This window comes from Nerophis lumbriciformis, linkage group LG01 (genome assembly GCF_033978685.3).
Source record: "Nerophis lumbriciformis linkage group LG01, RoL_Nlum_v2.1, whole genome shotgun sequence".
Lineage (NCBI taxonomy): Eukaryota > Metazoa > Chordata > Actinopteri > Syngnathiformes > Syngnathidae > Nerophis > Nerophis lumbriciformis.
Window position 1 is genome coordinate 44,480,159 of NC_084548.2, and position 19,403 is coordinate 44,499,561.

Genomic DNA, 19,403 nt, shown 5'->3' on the forward strand with positions numbered 1-19,403 from the left:
CAATAGACATGCTGCTGATTAGCACAGGGGTGTCAAACGTACGACTCTTGAACAGGTTTAACCCAGCCCGCGGCCCACAAGATCAGTTTGCTAAACATAAAAATGAGCTGCATTTTTTTTATGGAAGAAACTGCTGTTCTAAATGTGTCCATTAGATGTCGCAATAGCAATTTATATGTAACCTACTTCACACATGTCAGGATTAAAATATGAAGTGTCAGCTAACTTTCAGCGCAGGTGCAAGCAATCAGCTGCTTCTGTTGTGGCTGGCAGCAGATTGCGGCAGTATCGACACACAAAACCTTCCATCCATCCATCCATTTTCTACCACTTGTCCCTTTCGGGGTCGCGGGGGGTGCTGGAGGCTATCTTCTTTCATTGAAAATGATTTACCCAACGGTAAAATGCAAAGACTTAAGTCAACTTGACCATCATCTTTGTAGTTAGAGCTCCGTGCAGCGCTTGCAATTGGTTGAATGCACGATGCTGACCCTGAACTCCATTGTAAAAATGTGTGTTTTGACATATCCTGTTCTATTTTATTTTATGCTTAAATCTACAATGTTCACATTGGTTAAGTTTGTAGTTATCTTACCTTGATTTCGGCTTGATTTCAATTGCTTTTCCAAACATTTTAATGGTGAACTGCCAACCTGAGAATCCTATACAGGAAGTACTTAAAGTTTAATGGCTTTGTAAAAACACTGAGACAAAGTCTAAGTTCATTGTGTTTTTGGAACTGTACCAATTTTTTCCTCAGAATTTTCAACTAACTTGAAGTGTTTTGCCAAGAGGATTATTTGTAATGTGTACATTATCGGAATGTGCTTGTTCTATTTTTGGACAAAGTAAGACAAAGAAAACAATCTGAAGTTGTCTTTATTTTTAAGTTCTAATGCCATGATTTTACTCGACTGGCCCGCATGGGAATATACTTTCCTCCATGCGGCCCCTGAGCTAAAATTAGTTTAACACCCCTGGATTAGCATAAACTATTTTACATATCAATTTCGACGTCTACAAATTTGGTAATAAAAACTACAACTAAGATGCACATTACAAACAGCTGGTGTATAATAAAACAATACTTACAGAACAAACACTTTTTAGGGCACAACTAAAGATTTAATTCAGATAAATGGCAAAGACTACACCTTGATTAAGTGACACACCAGAGCCTATATACATGACTGCCATGTAACATCTTTGAATTGCAAATGCATGCAAAGTCTACTATATAATACATGCAAATGAGATTAGATGTGAAAGAAAGCAAGATATAACAACTGGTCAGCAAACATCTGGTGTCAGACCCTACCCAACAGGTCCCTGGCACCAATCTCCCAAGGAGACAGTGGGCAATGCTCAATAGATTCAGGACTGGACAAGGTCCCTGCCTGGCCTGCCTTTACAGATGGGGAAGCAAGCCAAGCCCATTTTGTGTTTGTGGAAAATCATACACAATAGACCATATTATTGAGGCATGTCCACTCCACAGACTAGAGGGGGGACTTGTTGTCCTTCACACTGCAGACCAGTAGGCAACTGCTTGGTTAAAAGGTTTTGCGTTCGCTAATCAAATAAACACATTTTCTTCTTCTCCTTTTAGAAAATATTTTTCCCACTAAAAACAGTGTGACAACCATCCCCATGCATGAAGATAGTTTATTACCTTTGTTACAATAAGTTGGAAAATGAGAGGCTAATGCCCTTACACTTTAATTTAATGTAAGGATGATTATTAAAATATGTTTTGATGATGAGCTATTCACACGAGAATAAAAAGTGTGACAATCAACCCTGTTTTCCCCTACAGTATAAGTGACTTCAGCAAAGTCACACATGAGATATGAGCACAGGGTCAGTGTGATGCTCCCTTAGGGTACACTATATCTTTAAGGATCAAGGTCAAAGCTGTGTACATCCTGCTCGTGTGAAGAATACCGCTGTGACAACAGGTCCTCTCACTCAGTCTGCCATGACGCATAACACCAAACACTACTGCGGCCAGAAATGAGCTCTCATCAGGAAGCACGAGCAGTTTAATTAAACAGCTGAAAATCAGCGATAGAAAATGTGTAATCAACACATGTGAGAAAAAGAAAGGTGTGGCAACCTTGTGGAAATAATTGCTTACATCATGACAAACACAAAGTTATTCATTAGGAAACTATGGGCAGGTTGATCATGAGCATTTCATGATGTCCAACTTTTGCGACCTACAGGGGACCTCTTTGGGCGTCGTGTGGGTAAAGCCAGCATGCTGATTCAGTAGGGATGGCTGAAGGTGACCCCTCGCCTCCTCCTGCTGCCTGTCTCACCTCCTAATATTGATCCCACTTATCCAACTCACATCCGACTGGAGGATACACAGATTCATAGCCATCTTGACATTTCAAATATGGCCCTGTGTAAATTGTAACTCCACACTGTGCCATTGATTTCTTATTGATGTGTTCACTCCGTCAGACTCCAATCACTTTACAACAGCTTATCTAATCCAAATTGAATCTTACTGCAGGCATGGAGATGAGCAAAGGAATGTTGTTGTTGTTGTTGTTGTTGGGATTTCATCAAGTGTTGAGTGGACTAAGAATAGCGCAGACTACAAGTGCAGAATCCAAATGCAGTTGCTGGGAGCAAAGGTTTAGACCACAGATGGGAGAATGTGCCCGCATAGCCCTGCCCTATCAAGGGTAAAATGCCTTGCACACACACGTGCAAACACTCTGTTTTTGCCTCACCTTAATAAAGCAGCATGAATATGCATGAAGCCGAAGGACATAGGAGGTACATAATTAGGAAATCAACATCTCCCAGGTGCATTACTGCAATGGAGGATAAATACACCTCGCATCACTCTCACCTCTTGTTAGCAATAAGAGCACAGTAATGTTCCACAACCACATGCATATACCCACTAATGATACAAACTTGGGAGAATCCTGTGTATCATCGGAGGGCAAAAGCAGGATTTGCTTTGTTAGTGCAGCATTGGAGTGTTTACAAAACTTTTTGTTGTTCTTCTTTCTTAACAAATTCATTGCAGCATCCTCGACTGCTGTTAAGTCAGGGCCGTGAATACTCATCCATCACTCTGTTGTATTATACAGGGACACACCCTAAACAAATCAGAAAAGCACACATGTACCTTGAAGTATGTTTTGCATATTCTCCCAAGAAAAATACTATGTATCTTTTTCTAAAAAGGTGTACAACAGGATTGTGCAGAATTTGTAAATTTGGATATTCAATTCAATTCACATGAATGAATGGAATTTGAAATGGAATTACACAGGAAGTGCAATTAAATGAATTCAGATAAACTCTTTATAGCCAAGTAACAGGATGAATGTGTCACGTTTGATACTAAAGTGTAAGACAAATCCCTTCCATTTTGGATTAACAAAAGCATTCTGGGAAATTAAGTATTTTTCCAATATTATCCATCATTTGAAATGTAATAGGCTACATCAAATTAAAAATGTATTTAAGAAATGTTTTTGCCATAATTAAAGTATGTACACAAAAGTCAGAATAATATTTCTATGAAATATGCAAATCAAAGACATGCACCTGGGGATACGTTGATTGGCAACACTAAATTGGCCCTAGTGTGTGAATGTGAGTGTGAATGTTGTCTGTCTATCTGTGTTGGCCCTGCGATGAGGTGGCGACTTGTCCAGGGTGTACACCGCCTTCTGCCCGAATGCAGCTGAGATAGGCTCCAGTGACCCCCCGCAACCCCAAAAGGGACACGCGGTAGAAAATGGATGGATGGAGTCCTGAGGGATGGCGTGGCTCAGTTGGTAGAGGGGCCATGCCAGCAATGTGTAGTTTCCTGGTTTGATCCCCAGCTTCCACCATCCTAGTCACATATACTGTGTCCTTGAGCAAGACACTTCACCCTTGCTCCCGATGGGCCGTGGTTAGGGCCTTGCATGGCAGCTCCCACCATCATTGTGTGAGTGTGTGGGTGTGAATGTGTGTGTGAATGGGTGAATGTGGAAATAGTGTCAAAGCGCTTTGAGAACCTTGAAAGTAGAAAAGCGCCATACAAGTATAATCCATTTAAGTATGGAAATACAGCATACTGCGTAAAGCATGATTCTGGAATACAGCAAAAATAATCAGTTGGAATGTTCATGGACTTTCAATGCTGATTCCTGTTTGCAACCTCAATTCATATATCGTGGAATTGAATTGGAATTTTGGAAGACATGCTCAAATCCATTCTGATTTTTGCACAGCCCTGATGCACACTAACTTTTAACTTTTGCATCACCTGCTCTGACACAACTTCCCATAAACACGTGACTCTCATCACTCCCAGCATCTGCCATAAGCATCCACAACAAGCAAACACACATCACCCATGACTTCAGTACATGCCATTTCACACATGCACACACACTTTTCTCACACGAAAGGGAAATACTGACCTGCCTTGGCGCTGACACACACACATTCTTTTCAAGCAGGTGAGCCTTTCAAAGAGGATCCGTTTGAACGTGTCTATATACATTGACCCGGCGCACGTTTTAATCCTGCACAATATATTGTTTGTTTATTTATAATATTTTCCCCCTTAAAAAGAAGCAGCCTACTACTATGTGACAGGAAGCAGCGTGCAGGCTGCCGGGATGAGAGAAAGTCAGAGGATGCACACGTCTGACGGGATATTTGGACACTAGTGAATCTCTAAGAGAGAGAGGGGGGAGAGAGAGAGAGAGGGAGGGGGAGAGAGAGAGAGAGAGAGAGAGAGAGAGAGAGAGAGAGAGAGAGAGAGAGAGAGAGAGAGAGAGAGAGAGAGAGAGAGAGAGAGAGAGAGAGAGAGAGAGAGAGAGAGAGAGAGAGAGAGAGAGAGAGAGAGAGAGAGAGAGAGAGAGAGAGAGCATTGACATGCTCACACGCACACAATCTGGCAAGCTGCTTATAAATATCTATGGATAAATGGCTGACATGCTCTTAACTTATGAGCTGTCATGTACTAATTTTTTATCTGGAGAAAATCCTTACCTCCATGCTCACCTTATCCGTGGCCAAAAAAAATAGTTTTTTCTTCCTCTGCCAGGTTCACTGGTGCAACATTTTCGCTGTTTTAATAATAATAAAAAAGTAATCGTCCTCACAGTCGATTTGACCGAGTAGTAGTGTCATATTGAGCCGCAGGCGTGGTGCGTTCAGGGCACGGAGCGTCTGTTGTTAGAGGTTAGATTACGTGGAGGATCTAATTTACAAAGACTGTAGATTCCATGTGGCTCCTAATAGGCGATTAGGAGGACAACGAACCACACAAAGGTAAGGCAGAGAAGGTCAAAGAGAAGTTGAGGGGCGGAGAAAATAAAAGGAGTTGAAAGTACCGCCCCTTCTCTCAGTAGATGTACCTGCAGCAGCGTCACGCCAACTGGAACAAAGGAGAAATAACTCAATTGTAATTGTGACAGACAACAACAGTATTCACAAGTTGCACAGACAATAATACAGCAGAATGGCTATGGATAATGCCTGTATTTAACATCTAATCTGCAGGGCAAAAATAACGTTAATACATTGTTATTGTCAAAGAAAAACAAAATGTGCGTCAAACATCAGCAGCAATGGTGTGGGAAAATCATCTGTGTTATAAATAATTGCTGTTTTATTACTTTATGTGTACTTTTTGTTGTTTGAATTACTGATCAAGACACTGCCGTTCAATACTGTTTTGATTAAAGCTCTCAGGTAAAAATAAAATGAAATGACAGCATCACAGTATGGACAGCAAAATGGGACACAATTAAATAAATACATACAAATTTAAATCGTTAATTAAGTGCAACATTGATTAAAAAACGATAGATGAATCATTAAATAGTGAAATGATTAAATCAATAATTAATGAAATCACGAAATAATTAAATTTGATTTTACATTAAATAAAGCAATGACCCATTTAATTAGCACTGTTATGTGTTTAATTAAAATCTTAGTTATTAAAATGTGTGAATGTGAGTGTGAATGTTGTCTGTCTATCTGTGTTGACCCTGCGATGAGGTGGCGACTTGTCCATGGTACCCCGCCTTCCGCCCGAATGTAGCTGAGATAGGCTGCAGCACCCCCCGCGACCCGAAAGGGACACGCGGTAGAAAATGGATGGATAATTATTAATGTATTTTTTCAATGTTGTCCCATTTGGTCCTTCATATCACATAGGCCTATTTAGAGTCGTATTCTTTAATTTGTTTAATTCTTTTAAATTTGAAATTCCTCGTATATTGTATATTTCATCAACCAAGCTTGAGTTAATATCTTCTCTTTTAGTAACTCTACCAAACATTTCAATAGATCACGAGTGCAAAATGTATTGAAACGTAAAAATTGGGGCGCGAGGTGTGCTCTAGAGATGCGCGGATAGGCAATTATTTCATCCGCAACCGCATCAGAAAGTCGTCAACCATCCGCCATCCACTCGATGTAACATTTGATCAGAACCGCACCCGCCCGCACCCGCCCGCACCCGCCCGTTGTTATATATCTAATATAGACGATGCAAGGCATTAGTGAGGTTATAAAGCTTTTGCCTGTTAAAGAAAGGAGACTGGTCCAATGCACCACAGACATTCGCGTGCCACGCTGTCACAACCCAGACGCACAGCAGTGCGCAATCATATGGGAGCCGCGCTGAGCGCACCTCCAAGCGCGTCTCGCTGCCGGCGACGGCCGGGTATGGGCCCAACGCTCCAGCGCCATCCATTTTCAGGGCTAGTTGATTCGGCAGGTGGGTTGTTACACACTCCTTAGCGGGTTCCGACGTCCATGGCCACCGTCCTGCTGTCTATATCAACCAGGGTGAGCCCCACCCCTTTTGTGAGCGCACTGCGCGCGGAGTGACCCCTGTTACGCGCCCCCGGCAACAGGGGTGGCGGGCAGGTAAGCTGCGCGGGCGGAGCGCGCGGAGTGACCCCTGTTACGAGCCCCCGGCCACGGGGGTGGCGGGCAGGTAAGCTGCTTACCTGCTGCGCGTGACGCCGGCCGCGGCGAAGGCGGACGAGGCGGGGTGTCGGTGCGGTGGGCGCGGTGGTGACCCTGGACGTGCGTCGGGCCCTTCTCGCGGATCGCCTCAGCTACGGCTCCCGGTGGGGCCCCCTCTCGGGGGAAGGGGCCTCGGTCCCGGACCCCGGCGAGGCGTCGGGGGCCTTCTCCGTAAAAGTGTCCATCTCTTTTTCTTTTTTTTCTTCTGTTGTGGCATATGCAGCAGGTGCCTGCTCGTTGTTCGTATGTGGGTAACAACATTTAACTATGTATATATATTTCCGAATTGGTTTAACTGCCACCCGCCTGAATCTATTTAAAATCTTTTTTTTTTTATTTCAACCGCCCGACCTGACCCGACCCGACCCGCGGATAAAATCTAATTTTTTTTAAATTTCATCCGCCCGATCCGCGGATAATCCGCGGACTCCGCGGTTGTGCCCGCAAACCGCGCATCTCTAGTGTGCTCACTTTGAAAACTACACCTCCCATGATGCTGTTCTGTTCTCTCCTCTGACGTCACCAGACAGCAATGGCGTCGAACGGGGATCGTACGCGTTACCTCGCATCTTCTGAGGACCAAGGAGAGAAGAAATTAGCATCAGTTTCCTTTGGTTTTGCTAAAACATTCAGCAAGTTTAAACATCCGACAAGCGACGTCACGACTAAGGAAGATGACAAGGATTTCTTGACCGGAATCACCAAAAATGAATTACAGAGGTAGGCTTCGCATGCTAATGCTAACCGTGTTTTTGTTTGAGCACTACGGTCAACGTGACTTGTACGTTCATTCTGATTTAGTGTGCAGTAATACGTTGTTTGAAGGCACTACGTGTAAAAATGTATTGTGTCGGATGACTCGCGTTAGTATCTTAGACATTGCTAATTCCTTCAATGTTGTTTAGCACGAAACCATCAGAAGCGAGAACGGAACGCATCATTCCTCTGATCCTAAAGAACCGCTGGCGCCTACCTTGCCAAGAACACCAGAACGATGAAAGTGGAGAGAAAACGCCCAAATCCACCCAACTTAATGGCCAAGGAAGTGCAGACAAGTCCCAAGAATCAAGTGAAATGAATGACTCTGTGGAGGCTCAGGCTGTCAAAGAGCTTATAGCAGGTGTGTGTACTTACAGGACATTACATGTTACCAGGTGTTTATAGCGGAGGTGATCATATCATACTTTTTGTGATTTTGTAGATTCCAGGAAAAGGCTTGAAGATACGCAGTCAGAGGCTAAGCTCAACCTCACCATTCCTATGTTGGCACAGAACAAGGCGCCTGAGGGCTTTGAGGATGGGGACCATGTCAATGTGGAACTACGGCCTGAACCTGTAAGTGAACTCGAGATGTCTCCAACATGATAAATTAACGATATTTTGACTTTTTTTAACTGATCGATGACATCTGCCGAGCCAAGACAATCTTTATCGCAGCCGTGTCTTCAATGTTTACGTGACTCAAGATTGTACTGGCATGAAAGATTTCTCCAAAACGATGCACGCTCAGGGAGACACAATTAATTATCCAGATTTCTTGTTACACACATGCAGGAGATGCATGCATTAATTCCAGGAGGGCGTGTCTTACCAAAACACCTGCTCAAATTTGAGAGCACACCGTCTCAAAGCCGCTTCTACAATACTAATCCCCACCACCATTGTTTTTTTATTTGGTTTACATTTATTTCGAACATGTATACAGTATCAACATGATACATCACATATTTTAATTTTTCTTTACAACATGTCCAAGAAGTAGAAAATCTTATCTTATCAAACCTTATCTAATCGTCTCCCTTTTTCACTTCATAACAATGGCTGACACATTTGTTCACCTCCTGTTCTCAATGTCTACACAATTTACATCAATTCATTGTAAACACAAAAGTTATGACTCACTTAATGAGATGGATGATATTATATCAAATAAGTTCATGACGTTTATCATAATTCTTCTTCTTTGTACTTTGTAAAACACTTGTAGTTAGAAAAGCCTCTTAAACTGGATCATATCAGTACATTGTTTATTTATTTGCTTAGTTCACACCATCATTTAATTCCACATACTGGTATGCTAAAGGTTTTTAAGTGTTGGACGTACACACAAATGTTTTGAATTAGATGTACCTCTAAGGTTATATTTCTCCTCTATTGTTGATCAGAATTGTTGTACATTTGTGGGCGGCTGGTTATAATTTCCTTTGTGCATACTTTTAGCTGTTTGCAAATGCACCAAATCATTGAATTTTTAATATCTTTGATTTGATAAATAAAGGGATTGTATGTTGTCTATTTCCAACATTACATATGGTGGAAAATAAGCTAAGTTTCTTCCAAGTTAGTAACATTATCACTGGAGGACTAGAGGAAAATAAATTTAAAGTTAAAGTACCAATGATTGTCACACACACACTAGGTGTGGTGAAATATGTCCTCTGCATTTGACCCTTCCCCTTGTTCAACCCCTGGGAGGTGAGGGGAGCAGTGGGCAGCAGCGGTTCCGCGCTCGGGAATCATTTTTGGTGATTTAACCCCCAATTCCAACACTTGATGCTGAGTGTTAAGCAGGGAGGTAATAGGTCCCATATGGCTAAGCATGCTACACAAACAGACAAAGAGCAGGACGAAACAATAAACTAACCACTAAAGCTTCAATATAAAGTAGGAATGATCGCTATACGTATATGTCAATACTATCGATACCTAGTATGGTATCAGTATCTAAACGATACTAGATTAGATCAATATTTATCTTGTTCTTATTATTACAATTAAATTGTAAATACATTGTGGGGATTGGGCAAATTATATTTAACAAAAGTGTAAAAAGTTCATAATACATTTAAAAATATGAGTTTATGGTTTGTATAAATATGAATGTTGCCTTGTTTTTAGCGTTGCGTTGACAGTTCTTCCTTTTTTGCGTGAAGTGCAACTATCTATAATACAAGCTATGCAAAAATTGCATCACTTTCTGATGTGTTTTGTCCAACAGATAGCATCCGTGCATCAATATAGTAATATATTACATGTACGATGATGTGTAGAGCATATTTAAAATCAGAACACACTTGCATGGAGAAGAATGTTGTTTTAGTTGCCTGTGTGTGTCATTAGGCGACGCAAGCATGTGTGCCGCTGGAGGAAATTAAACAAACACTCGTAAGTAAATAACTTCATGCATTGTTGTTAAATAAGGTTTAAAACATGAGAATTCATTTACGTGTTAGACACTTCAGTCTTACACACATGTGCATGTAACTTGCTCAATGACAATAAATGACAGACACAAAGAGCTGTGAGCAAAATACAATTTGTAAATAATATTAGTGCTGTGAGTAAATATTGTGCAGGAAGATTCTGTACATGAAGAATGAAACAGTTGTATCATGTTCTTCAGTAGATCTGTCATGTTCAACCCTTGACAAAAATACATATTTCAATCAAAAATAACCTGATTTCTTCACATCTCACTTATTAGCAATGTAACATTTAAAACATGACAAAAATAGGTATTTCCTTCATATCATAATACATATCGATATTAGCCAATATTTTAAAAAAAATCATGCTTTTTATTCCATATAGGCCAGCTGTAATATAATGACTGTATATAAAGCAAGAAATGCACTTAAATTAGTGTGAATGCAGACTGTGTTTACTTGTTGAATGTGACATTAGCTGTCTATGTATACAGTCCACAGACGAAGATTACGAGAGAGTTCCTGTCGATGGCTATGGGCTCGCTTTGCTAAAGGGGATGGGCTGGAAGAAAGGAGAAGGCATTGGACGTACCTTTAAACAGTAAGTCATCATCTGCCTCACTTATTAAAAGTCTAATTAATAGTGTCTTATGTAATATTTACTAGACAAATTGTTGTGCAGTGTTTAAAAGGGGTCATAATGTTAAGTGAGGGATAGTGTTCATTAAAAATGGGAATCAGAGGGCTAAATGGAACAAGCAGTGGTGTGTTCAAGATCATCCCTTCATATTACTTGCCTGTACTTCTCCAGGTGTGATAATAATGTGGGAACACAGGGTGGGGAACAATGCTGACCCAACAATCCCATCCAGTTGTACCCTGTGGTAACAAATGCTATGTGGATTTAACACTGCTTTACCCTTTTCCTGTGACAGAGATGTGAAGCCATATGAATACAAGCCCCGTGTGATTGGTTTGGGACTTGGGGCGGATCGCTCAGCAATTAAGGACCTGGAGCCCGCCAAACGTCGGCGCCCGCCTAAGCCAGGTGATGAGCGGCACAAGGAGGAAGAAGAGGAGCAGCTAGTGTTTGGTCGTGGAGGCTGTGTGCTGATGGAGTCAGGGGTACATAAAGAGCGTTATGGAAAGGTAAAACAGTGTTTGTTTTCATGATGCTCATCCAGAAAGCAAAGGACACAACAACCTGCTCAGACTTTTCCCACGCTCTTGATAACTTTGCTGCAGATTGAAGCACTGGACACAGACAACGCTCGTGTTCTGGTGAAGCTGGCTATTGGTGGCAACGTGGTGTCCGTCCACCAGTATGCTGTTAAACTGGTTGGACAAAAGGAATATAACAGAAACAGCAAAGACCTAAGTAAGTGGTAATATCATATGGATTTTGTTTAGAAGGTGCAGTGATATCAATTATATTTTAGCTGTTTTACTTTTGACCTTAAACAATTTAACAATTTGCCAGATACAGCATTGGGTACTTTTTGATAATAATTCAACAACTTCTGTGATGAGGTGGCGACTTGTCAAGTGTGTACTCCGCCTTCTGCCCAAATGCAGCTGAGATAGGCTCCAGCAAAAGGGACAAGCGGTAGAAAAATGGATGGATGGATGGAATTCAACAACTTCTCAATGGCCTCAATTTTTTATAGATAGAACACAAACAACAACTCTCATATCAAATTGCATCAAATTGTTCAAGAATGTAACGCCCAGTTTTGATCGACACTGTCACTGATTAATATATTCTATAGTTAATATTTAATTCTACACAAGTGCAAACTACCGTACATGATTATGCACTTGTGCTGTCAAAAATTATTTTTATAGATCACATATTAATCACACTTTTGAATTTGGACGAATCATGACTAATCACAGGTTATTACTTGCTTGCATAATTGAAATTATCTTAAAAAAAATAAAAGCCCACTGTATTTTTCGGACCATAGATCGCACCGGATTATAAAGCCCACTGCCGATGAGCGGGTCTATTGTCATACAAAAGGCGCACCGAAATATAAGGCGCATTAAAGGGGTCATGTTATGATTTTTCTCCCTAAATTTAAGACACTTCCTTGTGGTCTACATAACATGTAATGTTGATTCTTTGGTCAAAATGTTGCATAGATGATGTTTTACAGACCATCTTCGGGTCGCTTTCTGACAGTCGCTTCAGGATGCTCTGTTTTGTGGGCGGTCTTATTAACATGCCTCCACTTCGACAGCATCTTCTCGTAATTTTTGTAGTACCGGTGTAGCGTGCAAGGACGGGAGTCAAAGAAGTGTCAAAAGATGGAGCTAACTGTTTTAATGACATTCAGACATGACTTAAATCAATAGCAGAGCAGCATCTCCTCATCCGTGGCTCACTAGTGCAACAAAAACGCTGGAAATGTGTCCTGTGAAAAACGTCTGACCGGAACTCTAATACCGGTAACTAAAATTCTGTGGGTGATTTATGTAAACCCACTACATCGGTAGATTGATTTATGTAAACCCACTACATCAGTAGATTTTAGCACTTCCATAGCAGCTATAAGTTAGAACTTTGTGCTACTTTATATTAGAAATGGCAACAGCGAATGAATTCCTCATAACAAGAAGATAGTGGAAAAAGAAGAAGCTTATCAACTACGGTGTCTGCACGGAGAACAATGGCGGACGCGCGCACATTTTCAGGACTTATGCAGATCCCAAATACACATCAGCAAGTACCAGAATATAAGAAAAGTTGGTTTTGCATAATATTGTGAAACAAAACGCCAGATAATATGTCTGCTAATAAGTGTCATTTTGCAGTCCTTATACACACACACCATAATAATACCCGTATGTTAAAGCAAAGTACATCTGACTACGGCAGCCGTAATGCTCCGACAATCCATCAAGCGGTGCGGCTTCATAGCTTACCAAAGTCGTACTAAAATATTTTGACAGATTTTTGAGCACCGTGTGTAATGTTTTATATTGTCACTGGAACATGTAAAGTTTTGGTGTTGTTTACTGGCGTCATCTTGTAGTCTACATGTATCTTTTATGTGTGACTGCCATCTACTGGTCACCTTTATCATTACACCATATACCAAATAAAATAGCTTTGAGGTTCGGTAAGCACAACCAGAATTACTCCGTACATTAAGCGCACCAAATTATAAGGCGCACTGTCGATTTTGAGAAACTTAAAGAATTTTAAGTGTAAAAATACGACAATATATGGACATAAATTCAATTTTATTGTCAGAATGTCATGCAGAAACATTTTAAAATGTTCTTGATACTTGTTACTTGAATGCACTACATTTATTTGCTCAAAAATTGGTAATAGTTATATCTAAAGTCCAGTCTCAGTATTTTAAAGTGCAATTTGCCAGTGAGCACACTAGTTGAAGTCTCCTCACTGCACAGATGTATGCGTTGACCTGATCACTGACTGTAGAACAACCCGTGATGCCTTTTAGGTAACCATTACCATACCAGAAAGGTAAAGGACCATGCACGTTTAAAAAAATGTTTTATTAATCTGCATATATACATGATTAGAACAATACATTTTTGTGATAATCACATGATTGAACACGTTATTTTTGACAGCCCAACATACAATATTGAAATGCCCTGCTAAGCAAATTATTTCTTTTTTGTTACATGAAACAGTTTGGTGTTAATGCAGAATTAACAGGATTTAATTTTAGTAGGGATGTCCGATAATGGCTTTTTTGCCGATATCCGATATTCACATTTTCTTGAATACAAAAGAAAGTTCGCTCCCTGTATAATCAGTGTCAGAGCTTGGTCCGCATTGCTGGCAGTAAGCCGGACCAGTTTCCAGTGAGGGTTGGTCTCCGCCAGGGCTGCCCTTTGTCACCGATTCTGTTCATAACCTTTATGGACAGAATTTCTAGGCGCAGTCAGGGCGTTGAGGGTATCTGGTTTGGTGGCTGCAGGATTAGGTCTCTGCTTTTTGCAGATGATGTGGTCCTGATGGCTTCATCTGGCCAAGATCTTCAGCTCTCACTGGATCGGTTCGCAACCGAGTGTGAAGCGACTGGGATGGGACTCAGCACCTCCAAGTCCGAGTCCATGGTTCTCGCCCGGAAAAGGGTGGAGTGCCATCTCCGGGTTGGGGAGGAGATCTTGCCCCAAGTGGAGGAGTTCAAGTACCTCGGAATCTTGTTTACGAGTGAGGGAAGAGTGGATCGTGAGATCGACAGGCAGATCGGTGCGGCGTCTTCAGTAATGCGGACGCTGTATCGATCCATTGTGGTGAAAAAGGAGCTGAGCCGGAAGGCAAAGCTCTCGATTTACCGGTCGATCTACGTTCCCGTCCTCACCTATGGTCATGAGCTTTGGGTCATGACCGAAAGGACAAGATCACGGGTACAAGCGGCCGAAATGAGTTCCCTCCGCCGGGTGGCGGGGCTCTCCCTTAGAGATAGGGTGAGAAGCTCTGTCATCCGGGGGGAGCTCAAAGTAAAGCCGCTGCTCCTCCACATCCAGAGGAGCCAGGTGAGGTGGTTCGGGCATCTGGTCAAGATGCCACCCGAACGCCTCCCTAGGGAGGTGTTTAGGGCACGTCCGACCGGTAGGAGGCCGCGGGGAAGACCCAGGACACGTTGGGAAGACTATATATCCCGGCTGGCCTGGGAACGCCTCGGGATCCCCCGGGAGGAGCTGGACGAAGTGGCTGGGGAGAGGGAAGTCTGGGCTTCCCTGCTTAGGCTGCTGCCCCCGCGACCCGACCTCGGATAAGCGGAAGAAGATGGATGGATGGACAAAAGAAAGTAAAACAATATAAAAACAGTTACATAGAAACTAGTAATTAATGAAAATGAGTAAAATTAACTGTTAAAGGTTAGTACTATTAGTGGACCAGCAGCATGCACAATCATGTGTGCTTACGGACTGTATCCCTGCAGACTGTATTGATATATAATGTAGGAACCAGAAATATTAATAACAGAAAGAAACAACCCTTTTGTGTGATTGAGTGTAAATGGGGGAGGGAGGTTTTTTAGGGTTGGTACACTAATTGTAAATGTATCTTGTGTTTTTTATGTTGATTTAATTTAAAAAACAAAAAAAACGATACCGATAATTTCTGATATTACATTTTAAAGCATTTATCGGCCGATAATATCGACATCTCTAAATTTTAGCTTAGGTTTCGGATACTTTTTCTTACATGTCACGTCACATCTGGATGTTGAAATTCGAACTACTGCTTTCATTAAATAAACCCTATACCAACCTACAGGTCGTCTCAGCAAAGTACATAAAGAGAAGGTAAAAGAAGACAACGAGCGACGCCAACAGGAGGAGAAAGAGATGCGGCACATAAACAACATCAAATACCAGTCTTCAGAGAAAGACGACAGGAAAAGGAAACACAGAGAATCAAGTAATGACAGGTACATCCATGCTTCGAAAGCCTGTGCGTCATTGGTTGTCCTTCCTCTTTAATAAAGCATATTCGTTGCTTTTCCAGAAAGAAGTCTTCCGAGAAAGAAGCAAAGCCGCCCAAGGCACCGCCCTCTTGGCTACAGAGAGACTTAAAAGTTCGTTTTGTAGACAAAACTTTCAAAGGGGGCCGATACTACAACTCTAAGGTAAAAATAACACCGATCTGCTCTAGTTTTGTTGATACTTCATAACTATTAGTTTGAGATTTGCATGAGTCACCATTCTACATTGCTAAGTAGTAACTAACTAAGTATTTCACACGATGTAATCATAGTATACAATATTTTTATTTCAGATGCGCGTGGAAGATGTCTTGAGCCTGTGTACCTGTATTTGTCGAACTGAAGATGGACGCCTGTTAGACAGTCAGTCCATATACCTTTTGTTTGTGTAGTTTGTATTCCATGAACATACACTCTTTAAAGTGGTAAATATAATTTGTAAGTGTCCAATTGCTACTGTAATTAAAATAGATATGTCAAATAAGTTACAAAAGACAACAACAAACAAATTAGACTTATTTTTTTCCACCCAGCAATGTACAATGAAACAAACATGACCTCAGTGGGAACAAATGTAAAGAAGAGGGAAATAAAAAGAGTAGAACTTCTGAAATATCTTCAAACTATAGTTTATGATTAAAGAAAATTGTAATTGCCCTAAGATGTTCGCTTAGTGACAATCAACACAAACTGTTATTTAATGTCTATTTAAATGCATGTTTTGTCCTGTGACAGATGTGAAGCAAAATATGTTGGAAACCATCATCCCAAAAGGTGATGATGATGCCATAATGGTTGTACTTGGCGAGCATCAGGGGCAGGTAAGCAGAGTCATCTGGATTTTCCACACTGCTAATGTGTTTAATGATGTGCTCACTCAACTAAGCATCCAAATGTGTGTACACAGGTGGGGCGTATTCTGCAGCGGGACAAGAACAAGTGCAGAGCAATGGTCCAGCTGGAAAGACACGAGAAGCAAGTGTTCACGTTGGACTATGACTGTATTTGTCACTATTTGGGAGCTGCAGACCATTGCTGAATTCAATTATGACTATACTTTATATCCCATCTGGACTGTTTTTGAAAGCCCGTGTTTTATTGTAACATCAAAATATATTGTTTCAGGATTTGTAATACAATCATGGATTTGCACAGATATTACAAGATCTGTCACCTTAGTATTAAGAGTACATCAAATAAATTAACTTGGTCTTTCTAAAATTAGTCTCACATTGTTTTACTGTACAAGCATAGTTGCACAATCATGAGCAATTGGTTGAAAAAAAGATGCAGTCTCATTTACAAAGTTTCTTCACATTTATTAGCAAACCATGCCTCGAGGTGGCTATCGTGACAAAGTATTCCCTCCTTTACATAATATAAAAACGTATTTACATTTGTTGTAACTAAAACAATCATTTTACACAGCAATTACACATAGGTTACACCTTGAAGCTTAGTACAGTTAGTACAATGACTAGCAACTCCCTCTCCTTAAGAAGCAATGTATTGCAAGGTCAAACCAACTAGCTTTGGTGATTGAACGTTTAGCTAATTATTTTGCAAGCCTCAGACAAATGTGATGGAAATTAGAACTTTATAGCCAGGAATTGATGTTACTCCTTCGGAGGATGGTTAGCTGCGTTAGCCCGCAATACAGCTCCTGGACTAGGGTATGGTCGCTGCTGGAACAAAGGCCCAGCCGCTGTGGTATCGGCTCCTGTCTTTGCTTCATTACGTTTGGGAAGACCACTTGACCATAAGCCCCTGTAAAAAAACAAAAGTGGGGGGAGTCAACTGGGATGACTTGCACTTCGACACAACTGGACCAGGAGTTAATGAAATACTGTACTTTGGAGCATCAGAATATGCACTTGGATCCATGGGGTCTAGTTCATCTTCTTTTCTACCTGAAAAGCATTGTATAAAAGACAGTTAAGAGATGAGCAAAGACAGCGGGCACTTGAAAACATTTTGGAAACTAAAAAAAACATACCTTTATTTCTTTTGCCCTTATTATAAGGGGCTATGTCTTCTCTCCTCTGCTTTCTTCTGTCTCTGTCCCTCCTATCGTCCCTTTCCCGATCTCGGTCCCTTTCCCGCTCTCTGTCTCTGTACCGCTCTCTGTCTCGGTCCCGCTCTCGATCAGACTTCTCAATTGGACGTTCGCCTCTGTCATCTCCCTCAGCTAAACATATCATTCAATGCATTGTTGAGAAAAAAACCCTCACCAAACCTTCAAATATTAGGTTGGTGTTTTTCTGACCTTTTTGTTTTTTTGCAGGTTTTGTTATTAAAGCAGATGGGTCATTTGGTGATAGCCACGCTACCAAATCTGTCTCCACGTTCCAGTAATAAGGAAGACCACTAGATTAACATAAAACGGACAAAACATTTGGATTTACACCTGCAATTTGTTATTTTAAAATGATTGCAGGAGAACCGTAATCCACAGTCTGATAATTACTGGTCAATTAATCCATAAATTGACAATTGTTAAAGACTCAGCAATACGAGTGTTCAACAATGGTACACTTAAATGTCTGCCTAAGTGGTGTGGTTTTGAATTTTTTGGTAGGAAGCTGGTCAAATGTCAACAATATCAGCACATCACTGGAAATTATGTTTACCGGTACATACCAAGCAGGGTCAAAGACTTTATACCAGTTTGGTGGCAGACTTTCCACCCTGGTGGCTTCATAATCTACATTGTTGTCATCATAATCTTCAGCAATAATCTCCTCATCCGCCCCTGGAGAGAAAAAAGTCATATGGCACAGGAATTAAATAAAAATGATTTCCGGCTGCGTATTTTGTAATTTGTTTTCCTTTTTATTCCCACCCAACCTTGCTCTGATGGTTTCACAATCCCTCTCTTAGCCAAGCGGGCCAGCAGTGCCGCAGGAAGAGGCATCCTGCAACATTGAAGAAACATTAACAATTTACATCATTTCACAAGTGTGTATTTTTACATTTAAAAGTGACAGTATTTATATATTTACCTGATTGAATGTCTAAAATACTTAAAATTGTGAACCCACACGGTTCGTAATATTAAAAAGAAGAATGTGAATGACTTTGGCTTTCTGAGGAGCAAATTTAATTCTAGTCAACATTGCTAACACATTTTGATTCCATCCATCTATTTTATACCGCTTGTTCCTTTCGGGGGTGCTGGAGCCTATCCCAGCTGCATTCGGGTGGAAGGCGGTGTACACCCTGGACAAGTCGCCATCTCATCACAGGGCCAACACAGATAGACAGACAACACCTCCACACCAATCATTCCAGCACACATTTTCCTGGCTGCAGTAAATATTTAAAAGTGTTGACTCATAAATGTGTCTGTCACAGAAAAGGGCAACAATAAAATAAGGCAAAATGCTCAATTGATAGGAGTTCAGTCCGTCTAACTACAACAGAACAACGGCGGTAAACACAAATGAACATTGGCCGTGGGCTCACGTCGAATAAGCTTGATCTAAACTCGTAAACAAAAGTCTCATTAAACAAACGATCAACATTAAGTTGGATCAACCAGAATTATAAGGTAGAAGGTGCAATATTTACCTATTTAGATCAAATGTACTCTTTGAACGAAGGGAGCAGAATCTAAGATACGAGGTCCCTATGAGGTGCACGCTGCGCACATTGATGACGTAGTAGTATTTCCATCGTTACTTCAGGCTTTCGACTTATTTTA

At 41.1% G+C, this 19,403-nt stretch overlaps 3 protein-coding genes across 6 annotated transcripts in view; 1 reads left to right on the forward strand and 2 right to left on the reverse strand.

Annotated features, from left to right (window-relative positions):
• The window catches only part of magixb (MAGI family member, X-linked b), a 126,193-nt gene extending 120,954 nt beyond the window's left edge, over positions 1-5,239 (reverse strand). For 2 of the 4 annotated variants that reach the window (XM_061983237.2, XM_061983263.2), the window contains exon 1: positions 4,443-4,681. In XM_061983237.2, the coding sequence (XP_061839221.2) occupies positions 4,443-4,525 (83 nt within the window). In that variant the 5' untranslated portion in view covers positions 4,526-4,681. Of the gene's footprint in view, positions 1-4,442; positions 4,682-5,019 lie in introns of those variants that run through there. The other 2 variants (XM_061983256.2, XM_061983246.2) reach the window with 2 other exon arrangements.
• gpkow (G patch domain and KOW motifs) lies at positions 255-16,921 on the forward strand. The gene is made up of 12 exons (XM_061983276.2): positions 255-399; positions 7,541-7,734; positions 7,920-8,134; positions 8,216-8,349; positions 10,715-10,821; positions 11,156-11,369; positions 11,466-11,598; positions 15,493-15,646; positions 15,724-15,844; positions 15,994-16,063; positions 16,436-16,521; positions 16,608-16,921. Exons 1-12 carry the CDS (start codon positions 385-387, stop codon positions 16,737-16,739), a joined length of 1,575 nt encoding a protein of 524 aa, XP_061839260.1. The 5' UTR covers positions 255-384; the 3' UTR covers positions 16,740-16,921.
• Positions 16,922-16,998: 77 nt separating this feature from the next.
• Positions 16,999-19,360, reverse strand: pqbp1 (polyglutamine binding protein 1). Its single transcript, XM_061983289.2, has 7 exons — positions 19,271-19,360; positions 18,548-18,615; positions 18,341-18,452; positions 17,967-18,067; positions 17,697-17,888; positions 17,553-17,610; positions 16,999-17,467 (listed from the first exon to the last, which is right to left on the reverse strand). Exons 2-7 carry the CDS (start codon positions 18,612-18,614, stop codon positions 17,317-17,319), a joined length of 681 nt encoding a protein of 226 aa, XP_061839273.1. The 5' UTR covers position 18,615; positions 19,271-19,360; the 3' UTR covers positions 16,999-17,316.
• Positions 19,361-19,403: the final 43 nt, after the last annotated feature.